Here is a 13416-nt window from a genome sequence, read left to right on the forward strand (position 1 = left end):
GTGCCTGTGGCCCTCGGCTCTGTGGGTCCTTGGGCCGGAGACACCGAAAAGGATCTGTTCTCACGCCTCCCCGACCGCAGCCGCTACTGGGGAAGCCCCCCCAGCCTGCTCCAGGGACCCCGGAGCCTGGGTGCTCCTGCTGGACCCCATGCCTCGCCAGCCGCTGCTGAGTGTTTGATGACGGGAAGAACCGATCACGTGTCTTTAGAGGGGAAACCTCCAAACCACCAACTCCTCTTTAACTCCGTGCTGGAGTTTCGAAGTGATCTGGTTTTAAAGGGGGCCACGTGCTCGTTCAGTGCAGACTGCACCGTGATGCCTTCAGAATGGAGCGCAGGGCAGGCGTTGGGAGTCCATCCACCAGTCTCCCCAGGCGGCGGGCCTCGGACCTCAGACAGCAGGTGGGGCGTGCCTCTCACGTTTGAGCACAGCCTGGAGAGAAAGGAGAAAAGCAGATCCTGTGTCATGGGCTGGAGAAGGGCACCTGCAGTGGAGCCCAGGGGCCCAGAGTTTGGGCCCAGCAGCTGGGCGAGCGGCGCAGCAACCCGCCTGAGACAGTGACCGGAGGTCAGGCCTTCCCCTTGACTTAAATCGGTCAGGAGGGTGTGGGTGCGAGAGGGATGGAGCCCCAGCAGCATGACCGCGCCAGAGCACGTTGGGCCTCTGAACGGCCACTTCCAGCTCGCGGTCACCCACTCAGGCCAGAGCAGACTGTGCTGGGGCCATCACGGTCTCCGCGTCTCCGAGGAGTTGGATCGTGACCCTGGAGGCTGGGCTGAGACTGGAACTGCCTGGGGTGTAAGCCAGGTGTTGGGGGGCGGTCAGAGTCACCCCTGCTCTAAGGGAAGGTCCCGGCCCCGGTGCCCTGGGTGCCCGTGTAAGCCAGGTGTCAGGTGGGCTCAGAGTCGCCCCTGCTCCGAGGGAAGGTCCCTGGCCCCGGTGGCCTGGGTGCCCGTTTGAGCCAGGCGTGGGTGGGTCTCAGAGTCGCCCCTGCTCTGAGGGAAGGTCCCGGCCCTGGTGCCCCGGGTGCCTGTGTGAGAGCCCGAGGCAGGAGGCCTGTCCAGTGTCAGCAGGAGGCCGAAAGAGAGAGGCCACAGAGGAGCTATGAGGAGGGGGACACGGGGCCCATCCAGGGAAGACCAGCTGAGACCCCGAGCCACATGACAGGCAGCGGGGCGTGGACGGGGCGCCTGGCACGCAGTGACCGCTGCCCCGTGTGGCGTGATCAGCTGGACTCCAGGGCCTCCACTTGGGTTCGAGGCCCCGGGGCCCAGACTGGGCGGGCGCAGTTGGCTGCGTGCCCGGGATGGGGAGGATGGGCCGTGATGCCCACAGATAGTCTTCTCCAGGCCCTGCAGGCTGGGCTCAGCCCCCAGGGTCCCTCCTGCTGGAGACTGGGTCCTCGGAGAGAGCATCACACCACCTGCAAACCCGACCTGTGCTTTAACGAGCTCCCCCGGGCCCCACTCCCCGGGGAGGCTGGGGGCCGGGGGTGCCTCATTCTGAGGTCTTCTTGAGGACCTGAGGGGTCGCCCTGGGAGGTCTTGGTGGTCCCAGCCCTCAGGCCCGCCCGCCCGCCCACAGGCTTAGGAGCCGCTGAGCCTGGGGCCCCGCAGGGAGGGCTGGGACGGGCGGCAGGGAGGGAGCCGGCCCCGGGGAGCCCGAGCACCACCCCGCCGAGCGCAGTTTGCCGGCTGCGAGTGGAACAGGCGGGCGGACTGCGGGCTCCGGGCAGAGCCGGGTCCTTGTCCTGCGGGTGGGCGGCCGGCATGGAGCCCAGCCACCTCCCTTTGTGTGCCCAGCGCGGGCGTGCCGGGCGGCGGGGCGCTGCCTCCTGATGCGGCCGGCGGGCAACAGCATGACCCTGAGCCTCCTCTCCCTGCTGTCGCGGGACCTGTCCACGCTCTGGCTGCTCCTGAAGACCCGCACAGGTGGGCTGGCCGAGGGCGTGCGCGAGGGTGGGGGGCCCGGGGCCTGGACGCGGGACCTGCGCGGGAGCCCAGCCCGGTGGCGAGCTTGCAGGGGGCCTCCTGGGCGGGCGGGCTGGCCGGCCCCTCCCCACCTGTCCCCGTCCTCTCCCCCTTCCTGAGCAGCGCCTGCCGGGCACCAGGGCGCAGCCGAGCTCAGCCTGGAAGCTCCTTTGTTCCGCTCCCAGGGACGTTGGGGGTGGGGGTCTCCCTGCCAGCAGGGGCAGGACCAGCAGGGCCGGGCAGGGGGGCGCCGCAGGGGGCGGTCTGCAGCTGGTGCCCCCGTACCTGCCCGGCCCCGGGAGAGTCACGCCTGTGGTGACAGAGAACAAAGAGGTGGGCCTGGGCGGAGGCGCCTGGGTTTCCTGGTCACGTTTCCAGGGATGGAAGGTGCTCCTTCTGGAGCGCTCTGTTGTGAGCTCATCTTCCAGTGGGTATTTCTGCTGAGGATTGAGGAGTAATTCGTTAAATAGGTCTTTTGTAAATTGTATCGAATTAGCCACACCCTCGCCTTCCGTGTCTGAAGTTTCCAGTTTCATAAAGAGGAGACTGCGTGTGTGAACCTACCGGTGGATGAGGCTCAGAGGGTGACTGCTGGGGGGGGCTGGGGCGGAAACCTCAGTCATCACGCTTACACCCAGATCACAGGGCTCGTCCTGGGGGGACAGCGTGGACGGGGGCGTCGCGCTCGTCCCGGGGGGGCAGCGTGGACGGGGGCGTCGCGCTCGTCCCGGGGGGGCAGCGTGGACGGGGGCGTCGCGCTCGTCCCGGGGGGGCAGCGTGGACGGGGGCGTCGCGCTCGTCCCGGGGGGGCAGCGTGCGGCGTCAGGGTGCCGAGGCTGGAATCCCGGAAGGCAAGCTTCTCGGGCTCAGGGCTTTGGGGTCTGCCCCCGTCCCAGGGCAGCGAGCTCCCTGCCAGCTGCTGGGTCCTCCCTTGCGCCCTCGTGGATTCACTGCGGGGGACCCAAGGGCTGGAGGGCTTCGCCCCAGCCTCTGGAAACGTCTGCTTTCCTACCAGAGAAAGTGTCCGTCCTTTTCCCAGAGTCGCTGGCACCTGTGCTGTGAGCCCCCTCCCTCGATGAGGCCCTGGACCCGCCGGCCCGGTGGCCCTTCCCTGCCGTGCGCCCGATGCCGACCCGTACTCACGCCTGCGGTCTGCGGACAGGTCACCCCGCTTCCCTTCCGCTGTTGCTCTCCTCTGCGTGTTCTCTCCGTCTCCCCACGCCTTTCTCACCTGTCTCTGTCTTTCCCGTCTCCGGTGTGCGCTGGCCCAGGGGCTCGGGCCGGTGGGCGTGAGTTTAGGTGGTGGCCTCTACTCATCAGGCAGGTGCCACAGGCCCGGGCGCCTGGAGAAGGACGGAACGTTTGGGCGAGGACCGAGCCTCAGGCCCGAGGTGGAGGCGGGCGTTCGGCCGCTGGAGGGGACAGCGAGAGCCCAGGAGAGGGGCCTGGCTCGTGCGGCCCGACGGGCTCTGCCCGCTGTGACTGTGACTGGGGGTCCCTGCGTGTGGTGCCCTACCTGGCGGGCCGGCTGGGCTCAGGAGCTGCACCCGAGGGCTGGGCAGGAGCGGGGTCCCCAGGAGGAGCCGCGTTCGTTGGTGATGAAAGGTCCACAGAGACCTGGCGCCCAGACTCCGCGTGGACCCCACGCCCGAGGCCCCCAGGCCGCCCTGGGCCTCCCTCCCCCGCGTGCCTGGCCTGCCCGCCGCCCCGCTCCTCTCTGGGCGGTCACATGCCTGGCGGGTGTGTGTGAACCACCCCGTCCGTCCCACCCAGGCTGGGCACTCAGAGCCGTGTGTTTACACTGCCCCATCGTGGCCACCAAGCCTCCTGCTGGGTCCCGCCCCACCCCCAGGTCTGGACCTGCTTCATCAGGACCCCTCCCCAGGAGGCCTCGCCGGGGAGGCCCTCCCTCGGAGCTCTGCAGTGCGGGCCTGCCCACCGCTCGTGTCCCCTCTGGGCTGAGGCCGGGCGGGCGGGACCAGCCCCCGACACGCTCCCTCGGAGCCCTGGCGCCGCATGGCTGGAGCTCCCAAAGCCTCTCCGTGACCTCCACCGCTCCTGCTGTCTGTCCGTGAGAACAAGTTCAGAGCTGCATGTCCGGCTTCATCCGAAGATGCGTGTTTCCCCGAAGTGTGGCCCGCAGGCCCCCGGCCCTTCAAGGCTCCCCTGCATCCCTCCCTCACGTCGGCTCCCCCGACGCCTCACCGGCTTCGCAGCCACACGCAGCGTCTTCAGGGCCCGCAGCCTGCTTCCCAGTCACTCAGGGCACTGACGCTCGAATCCTCGTTGGTCTCTGCCCTTCGGTTTTCAAACCTGCACGTGCTTGCCCTTCCCTGAGGACAAGTTTGGTCAAGCACCTTCTCATATGGGGCCTTTTATTTTAAAATACATGAGGATTCACTTTCTGAGATCAGGAAATCCGGAGACTGTTGGTGCCCTGAGTTAACGATGCATCGTATGTGATGGGAACTGTTTGTGCCTAATCCAGGGACAAGTAACTCCTTAAAAATGCCCCGGCTGGGCTGTGAGAGCATACTCGGCCCCGGTGGCTGTAGGCCTCCAGCATCCCGGAGGGCTAACCCCAGAGCCACGGGTCAGACCACAGGTTGCCACGGAGACGTCGCTCCTGCTGGACCGGACACCTGGGGAGCTGACCTGACCCACCCTGGCTGAGGGCCAGGCCAGAGCTGTTCGAAGCCCCAGGCACACTCCTCCCTGCATTCCTGGGGGGTGGGGGGTCCTGGTGAGCTGGGACTCCCACCCAAGTGAGCAGGTGGAGGCCCCATGGACTCTCCACCTTGGACTCTGAAAGGGCATCACAGATGTATTTTGATAGAAAACAAACGGAAGCCTTGGGTGTGGACGTTCAACCCGATGTAAACAAGGAAGTGAATCAGCTCGTGATGGACTTAGTGGACTTCGAAGCCCAGGGCCTCTGGCCAGCTGTGGACCCCTTCTCAGGAGCCCTGCTCAGCCTCCTGTCTCCTCACGGCGAGGTGCAAGGTCACCCTCGAGGCAGGAGCCGGCCCCCGAAGCTGAACGCCAGGCCCCTTTGACCCTGGCGACCACCACCTGGGGTGGGTTTCCAGGGTTACAGGGTCCACTCTGCGTCCCACCAGCCCCGCCCCGTATGTGTTCCCTGCCCCAAGTGGGGCAGCAAACGCAGGTACTCAGAGGCCCTTCCCGCAGACAGGATGGGCCAGAGGCTGCCCACGACGTGTTATGAAATCCTCGTCCTAAAGAGAGTCAGTTTGCCAGAGGAAGGAAGTTTGCTGCCGGAGTCTGATTGTGTTAAGATGAAGCGGTGTAAAGATGAAAGAGTGGCCCCCCCACCCCCCACCGACTCTCTGATGCTGCCCAGACCAAGCGGAACTCGGGGGACGGCTCTGTGGGCAGAGATTTCAGTGCGGGACGGGGGGGGGGGTCATTCCCCTTTGTCCTTGTGTACAGCTGAGCTGGGTCTCTGGACGGGTGAGCCGTGAGCTCAGCAAGGGGCCATTCCCACTGTCCCCTGACCGGGCAGCGGGCTCTGTGGCCCGGGGCCCTGAGCACCCCCTCCCGCCCCAGGTGCCCAGCCCCTCCCGACCTCCCCCCTTGCACCCCTCCCGCCTGAAAGGGCCCTGTGACGGGTCAAAGCCTGGAGTTTCCATGCACGTCTGGGCCACAGGAAGGGTGGGCTGGGTGGTTAGCTGGGCTCGGTGGTTAACTGAGGCTCTGTGCAGACACAGAGTGGGTCTGTGGAGGAGCCGGGTGGCCCCTGACCCTGACCCTGACCCTGAGCTAGTGGGCGGGGCAACCCCACTTCCTGTCCCAGACCACAGAAGGGGCAGGCGGGCAGCTCACTTCCTTCTCAACCAGCTGCGGCCCCTCGAGTGCAGGTTAAAGAAGTGAGTGTCTCCCCCCAGCACCCGCTGTCCACAGGGGGCCACGTGACACACACTGCGGGCCTCGAGGTGGCTGGAAACGGCTCGGGGATTCTCCACTCTCTGTGGGGCAGCCAGCGGCCACCGAATGTGGAGGAGTCGTGTCTGTTTGTCTGAATGGACCGTGCAGGCCACCCTGCTTTGAAACCTGAACTGCTGCCCAGGGGAACGTCTCTGTGACATGCTTGTCCTGGGCGGCAGAAGCTGGCCTCGAAGAGCCCAGGGTCCACGCTCGACAGACAGTGTGGGCAGCGTGAAACCTGGCCTCCCAGCCTCCTCGCAGCTGCGTGTCTCACACCCGACGCGTGTTCCAAACAAACGCAGTGTAACGGCCGTGATCCACCGCGTCTGGAATTAGAAACACTTCACGTTCTCTTGGCACAATCGTTTCCAGCTGTTTTCCTCCCACAAAAGCAGCAGAGCTGAGAGGTGTCCGTGCAGAGGGAGGCCTGTGTCGCCCCGAGCTGCCGTGGGCCGACTGCCAGAGCCCTGGCCCTGAGTGTGATGGGCGTGAACCCCCGCTCAGTCCCAGACCCGGAGTGCTGCCCGCTCTGTGGGCCCAACGGGCCAGGGGCATGGCCCCACCCCCTCCTCGTCTGCACCAGGCAGATTCACAGGGCAGCCGGTGTCGGGGCGGCAGGTCCACAGACAACAGCCGGGTTCTGGGACTCGCCGTGCGTCTAACACAGCACCTGCTCCCACGTGCCTGACTGCGGGATGGAGGCTCGGCCATGCAGAGGGCGGAGGGCGTTTCGCTCGCTCCGTGGAGCTCTCTCCCAGGCCTCAGTGGCCCAAATCTCCAGCCTGTGAGGGGCCTGTGTCTTAATCCGGGTATAGACAAGCCATTTGCCAGTGACCAGCGTGAGTCGTGAGTGTCTGTAGAGAAATCTCCAGGACACCCAGGCCTTCAGACACCAAATACGGGATGTCAGTCCTGCGGTAGCAGCCAGGAAGCGCTAAGATGCAGGTCCTGTGGGCCCAGCACCCTGGCCCCGCCTGCCGACGCCCCAGCACCTCACACGCCCTTGTCCGTGTCTGTGTTCCCAGGAGTCTTGCTAATCCTTTGTTTCTGGCCGATGCCTCCAGGCTGTGACTGGGGCGCTGCCGGCCCTGGTCTAGGACTTGCAGGCGTCAGCGTCAGGCTGTGGACGGGCTCGGAGCCCTGCTCAGGGTCAGTGTCTGGCAGGGGTGAGGCGCCAGGTGTGTGTGTCTGGACCCACTGCGGTGGCCAGGTTTCCATTCTGACCAGCGAGTCCTTGTGTAGACAGCAGGTGAGGGCCCCGGGGATGGCCTAGGCCACTTCCAGGACATGGCTGTGCACTTGCAGACCAAAGCGGCCGGCTCCCTGAGCAGCTGTCCGGGGGCCGTCCTCAGCCCCAGCCCTGCTCTGCACCCCCGGCCTCCCTTCTGCCTGCCTGCCCCTGTCTGTCCCTTCGTCCCTCTTTGTCCATCCCTGCGCCTTTCTGCGTGCCTCTGACGCACATCACACGTTAAATATTGATGACTCACTCCGCACACAGCTTTCTGTGCGCTGAGAAACAAGGGTGTCTATACAGGAAAGCGGAGCCCCCTTGTCGGGCCCGCGAGCGCTGGTCCCCTCGATGTCCGCGGTGGGGCTGATCCAGCCGAGGCGCGGGGGGCGGTCCCCGGTGACTGCGTATCCGTCTGCTCTGCCCTCCCGCAGATGAGATCATGCACCACGACATCAGCCCGCTCTGTGCCGCCGACATCCGGGACCAGCTGCAGAAGCGCTTCGCTTACTTGTCAGGTGAGTGCCGAGGCCCGGCGGGGCGGGGCGCGGCCCAGGGGCGGGGCTCAGGAGCGTGGGCGGGGCTAAGGGGCGTGGCAGGGGCGGGGCGGGCGAGGGCGGGACTGGGTATGGTGGGCGGGCACGGGCATAGGTGGGGCTAGGCGCAGGGGGCGGGACTCGGGAGTGGGCGGGGTGCAGGGGCGGGGGGGGCGGGGGGCGGGGGCGGGGGGCGGGGGGCGGGGGGCGGGGGCGGGGGGCGGGGGGCGGGGGCGGGGGGCGGGGGGCGGGGGGGGCGGGGGGCGGGGGGCGGCGGGGGGCGGGGGGCGGCGGGGGGCGGGGGGCGGGGGGGGGGCGGGGGGCGGGGTGCAGGGGAGCTGGGGCTCGGTGGCCCCGCAGTGGGATCTGGGGCCATCCGCCCCTGAGGCCCCAAGGATGCCGACTGCTGCCCTGCGCTCTCCCCAGGCGGGCGGGGCCAGGACGGCAGCCCGGTCATCACCTTTCCCGACTACCCGGCCTTCAGCGACGTCCCGGACCAGGACTTCCAGAATGTCATGACCTACCTCACCAGCATCCCCAGGTGCGCGAGGGCCCCGATCCCTCATCCGAGGGGTGCAGAGACTCCTCCACGCCCAGGGGGCCAGGGGCAGATGCAGCGCTGCCCGGGTGCCCTGCCTTGGACGGGTGAGGTGTGGACCTCCCGCTCCAGCCAACCCGCTGGGCTGCAGGGAGTGGCCTGGCGGCTGATGTTTCTTTTTCAAAGTGCCTGAGGGGGAGGTGAGTGCAGGGCAGGCTTGCCCCGAGGGTGCGGTCAGCATGCCCTCTCAGCCAGGTTCCGGGTCACAGCACGATGAGCTGGTCTAATCTTGGAGGCTGGGCGAACAGCAGGTGTGACTGCCAGGACCTGGTCAGCGTTGGCACCTCACCGCGCAGCGTGGGTGGGGGTGTTAGGATGGAAGAGCCCTTCCGCAGGCCGTGGGTGGTGAGGGTCACTTGGCAGAAGGACCTAGAGGGCACCACGGGGTGGGGTGGTGGTCTGTGGACGCCGTCCCCTCTTTCTGTGGACCCGACTTGCTGGGCCAGGCTCTGAGCAGCCGAGCTGAGGTGGGTGGTCTAGCCACTGTCCTGGGAGTGGCCGGTCTTCCTTAGGGCCCTCGGGCAAGCCGTGAGGGACTTCATGGAGGCCAGCTGTCCTGCCTCTCATTTACCGTCACCCTTGGATTTCCAGCCAGGAAGGCAGATGTTGCTCCTGTCCCATGGACGGCCCTGGACCTCAGGGTGACATTGCTTGAGTGGGTTCAAGGGTCTGGGGAGAGCAGGAGGTGGGGCTGCCCGTGTGGAGTGGCACCGCGCGGTGTTTGGGGTCGGGGCCCGGGACGGTGAGTCTGGCTCTTGGCTTCCCAGCAGGGGGACATGGAAAAGCCACCCAGCCCTGGGGATGGGACGCCGGGGACAGGCCAGTAAGAGGAAGAGCAGCTACACTGGTTTCAGGGAGCCCAGGATTTTAACAGGGAGACAGCTGGCTGTGGGCTGCTGACCGTGGGCCCCAGTGGTCTCGCTGGTTCTCCGGAGGGTGGGCTTCTGGCCAGCTCGGCAAGCTCCCCTCCGTGATGTCTCCAGGGGTGGACGCTCCGTGTCCAGGAGGAGCGTGGCCCTCGGCCCCCTGTGATGCCACTCCTGTGCTCCCCCGGGGACCCTCGTCCCCTGTGGCTTGTCCCCCACCATTGCCTGTGAACCCCAGGTCCGTCCCAGGGTGGGCAGTGGAGCTCACAGCACACTGAGGCCCGTGTGGATGCTGCCTAGGGAGGGTCTGAGTCCCTGTTCTCAGTCCTTCACCTGGGAGCCAAGCGTGGTGCCGCCTGCCCCGGGTGGAGATGTCGCCCACGCCCGTGTTGGGTCCCTGCGTGGAGCCAGCCAAGTGCCCTCTCCTCCTCCCTGGGCCGTCGGCGGGGGAGTCAGAGACTTAGCAGGTGTCTGCGAAGGCGGGTGGGCTGTGTGCTCCTCCTGGGGCTGGAGAGCCCTGGCCTCCGCGTTGCAACCCCGTCCCCTGGCCGTCCCCCTCGCGCCCCCGTGCAGGGGCGTGCGGCCTGGAGTCCTGAGGCTGGAAGTGGCCACAAGCCGTCTCTGGCTCCCCAGCCCCGGCCGAGGCGGTGGTGGGCCCTGGACCGCACACCTGGTGGGCCGCCATCTGCGGTGGTCTCTCTGCGCTGGCTGAGCCAGGGGCCATGGGGGCTTCTGTGGCCTCCCACTGCCCCTAAGACGGTTCTCTGGGGCGACCTTCCCTGTCTTTGCGGGAATCTCAGGTTTCAAGTCACTCCCAGGCGTGGAAAGGGCAGAGGTCCCTTTCTTTCTGGCGGGGCAGAGGTGAGCCTTCTCTGGGCGCAGCAGGCCGACCCCCCACCTTCTTGGTTTCCCCTCCCTGGGTCACCACCCTCTCGGGTGCTGCTGACCCTCAGGCCTCCTGGCCTCGGGGCCCTTGCTCTCACGCCCTCGGCCTGGGTGGCTCCTTCTCGAGTGCAGGCCCCCTCCTGTGGGGGGCTTTCCGTTACGCCCCCCACCCCCAGGCCCCAGTCCCGGCGGCCCAGCTTCGCGGGCTCACCTGGGCTGTCCCTGTTCGCCGGCACTCGGAGTTGGTCTGTGTCTGCCCCGCACGCAGTTCAGACAGCGGCTCCTCGGTGAGAGTCTGCTATTCAGACAGGCTTCATTGACAGAGTGAGGTCAGCTTAGGCCTGGGGGCGGGCCCCCGCCCCGTCCCTCACCGCAGCACCCCTGCCGCCCCTTCGCCCCTTCAGGCGGATGGCACCTTTGTCTCTCCCCCTTTTAAGGAGTTCTCACCCCAGCAGGGTGGAGCCTCCCACCCCTCACCTCCAGGGTTGTCCGCGCGGTCCCTGCGAGCCCGGCACATGCTTCCCGTTGAAGCTGAGGAGAGGCGGTGTGTGACTGTGCCCCCGGGGGCCCGTGGTGTGTGGACGTGCGTGCGGCCCAGGCCCGCGGCTCCGTGTCTAGGCGGACGTGTGTATCGTGGTGGTCACGCACGTTCCGTTTGCAGTCCCTTCAGGGTGCAGGGTGTAGCGGGGATCTGGTGGACCCGTCGCCCTTCCACCCGCAGTGAAACCCCACGTTGGGACCAACTGGTCTTTCCTCAGCTGCGTGAAGGGCCAGCGGGGGAGGGGCTGCCTGAAAGGCCGTCCAGCAGCGGGGGGTCTGGGGGACCCGCACCCCGAGCCCTGCCCCCCACCTGCCCTCCACCTGCCCCCCCAGTGCTTTCAGGGCGGTTCCTGGGGCGTGGTGGGGATCGGCCCTGAGTGAGGGAAGCCGAAGTGCTGTCACCTGTCAGCTCACACGCAGCTGCGTTTCTGGAAGGTTCGGTGCGCCTTTAAAGGTGGGGAGACACTCGGTGTCCGCGCGTAAAGCAGGGAAGGGACGCTGCCGTGGCGCCTCCCTCTTGCGGGACCCAGGGGTGGGGTGGGCTGCCACCTGGTGGCCGCTGCCGGTACTGCGGTCCCGAGTCTCCTAAACCAGGGAGTCCGGGGGCTGGGGAGGGGGCGCCTTTAGAAACCCCAGGCGACACCGACTCCAGGCAGGCCGGGGGCAGTCTGCGACCAGGCCAGCTCCACAGCCCCCGCAGGTCCAGTGGACGAGCCCCCGGCTTCCCAGACGCGGACCCCATGCTCACCAAACAAGCCTCCCTGGGTCCTCTGAAACCGCTCTCCCCTGCTCTTAGCTCTCCCATCTCACACGGGGCCAGCACAGCCAGCTCGGGCCGCTGTGTCTGGCTCACGGCCGCGGGTCATTCTGAAACTCTTGGCTGCCGGGCAGGCCTCACCCGGACGCAGCAGACACGCCAGAACAGGAAACCTGTTCCTGGTCTCCTGGAAACGCCCCTCTCCCCTCCCTCCCTCCTTGCGGCAAAAGCTGACCTCCTCCCAGTGAAGGTGGTCACCGGAGGCCTCCCTGTGGGCACAGGTGCACACCCATGCAGACACACACAGGCACACACGTGCACACTCACGTGTAGGGTCACAGAAGGACCCACTTAGCCGCCCTGCAGGATCCCTGGGGGCCCCCAATACCTGCCCACCGCATTTGGAAGATAACATCCAAGGGTCACCTTCCCACACACCTGCTGCCTCTCCCCAGCCTGGGGACCACAGGCCTGGGTCCCAGATGACTTGAGGCCAATAAGGATGCGGACTTTCTGTGGACCCAGCTCAGATCACCCCACTGCTGGAGACAGAGGAGCCTCGCCCAGGTGGTTTTCGTGATGGGCCACGTTCACCCCAAGGAGAGGTGCACGCATACAGGTCACCCCCACACAGGCATGTGTGCTCACCACACGTGTGTACACACAGGTACAGGGGTGCATGCACACACCACATGTGTATACACACAGGCGTACGTGTGCTCACCACGTGCACAGATAGAGGTGTACACATGCTCACCATGTGTGTACACATGGGTACAGGGGTGCATGCACACACCACATGTGTGTACACACAGGCGTATGTGTGCTCACCACGTGCACAGATAGAGGTGTACACATGCTCACCACATGTGTGCACACAGGTACAGGGGTGTACACATGCACCAAATGTGTGTACACAGGCGTACGTGTGCTCACCACGTGCACGGATAGAGGTGTACACACGCTCACCACGTGTGTACACACAGGTACAGGGGTGCATGCATGCACCACATGTGTGTACACACAGGTGTACGTGTGCTCACCACGTGCACAGATAGAGGTGTACACATGCTCACCACGTGTGTACACATGGGTACAGGGGTGCATGCACACACCACATGTGTGTACACAGGCGTACGTGTGCTCACCACGTGCACAGATAGAGGTGTACACATGCTCACCACATGTGTGCACACAGGTACAGGGGTGTACACATGCACCAAATGTGTGTACACAGGCGTACGTGTGCTCACCACGTGCACAGAGGTGTACACATGCTCACCACATGTGTGCACACAGGTACAGGGGTGTACACATGCACCAAATGTGTGTACACAGGCGTACGTGTACTCACCACGTGCACAGATAGAGGTGTACACACGCTCACCACGTGTATACACATGGGTACAGGGGTGCATGCACGCACCAAATGTGTGTACACACCGGTGAACATGTTCTCACCACACATGTGCACACATAGGTACGTGTGTGTATGTACTCACCACAGGTACACACAGGTGTGTGTGCACTCACCACACACACGTGCACACACAGGCATGCATCACACACCACACACACGTATGCTCATACATAGGAGTGAGTGTATACTGCACACCTGTGCACACACCCCACACACGAGCATGCAGACCACACTCGTGCACGCGTGTCCCCACACGCAGTTTCTGTGGGCTGCATGACAGAAATGCAGGGCACCTGCAGAAGGAGCAGGGTTTGAGTGCTGCTCTTAAGCTCCAGCCCCGTGCTCGGGCCCCGCCTCATGCAGAGTCGTGCAGCCAGGCTGCTCCCAACCCCATATACCCACTGGGCCGCCCCGTCGAGCTTGCTAAGCTGTAGATCGTCCGGCCTTCATCCCCTGGCGGCACCTCACTTATTGCTCTGGCTGTGACGTCCACGTGAATTTTCGGTTGATTTCTGCACATAAAGACAGAAAATGTGTGAACGTGTCCTGAACACCCCAGACATCTGTAGACAGGCAGTGGCTCTCACCCTCCCCACAGGAACCCACAGGGAGCGTCCGGCTGCGTCCCTGTGCACATCTCCTGAAACCAGACTGCACACACGTGCCTAGCC

At 65.7% G+C, this 13416-nt stretch overlaps 1 protein-coding gene across 1 annotated transcript in view; it reads left to right on the forward strand.

Moving 5' to 3' along the window:
• The first annotated feature begins 1837 nt into the window (after window positions 1–1837).
• The window catches only part of MCF2L (MCF.2 cell line derived transforming sequence like), a 46122-nt gene continuing 34543 nt past the window's right edge, over window positions 1838–13416 (forward strand). Inside the window, exons 1-3 of the mRNA XM_052649955.1 lie at window positions 1838–1931; window positions 7578–7661; window positions 8106–8220. Coding sequence (XP_052505915.1) covers window positions 1838–1931; window positions 7578–7661; window positions 8106–8220 — 293 coding nt within the window. The remainder of the gene's footprint in view (window positions 1932–7577; window positions 7662–8105; window positions 8221–13416) is intronic.

Source organism: Budorcas taxicolor, chromosome 12 (genome assembly GCF_023091745.1).
Source record: "Budorcas taxicolor isolate Tak-1 chromosome 12, Takin1.1, whole genome shotgun sequence".
NCBI classification, from domain to species: domain Eukaryota; kingdom Metazoa; phylum Chordata; class Mammalia; order Artiodactyla; family Bovidae; genus Budorcas; species Budorcas taxicolor.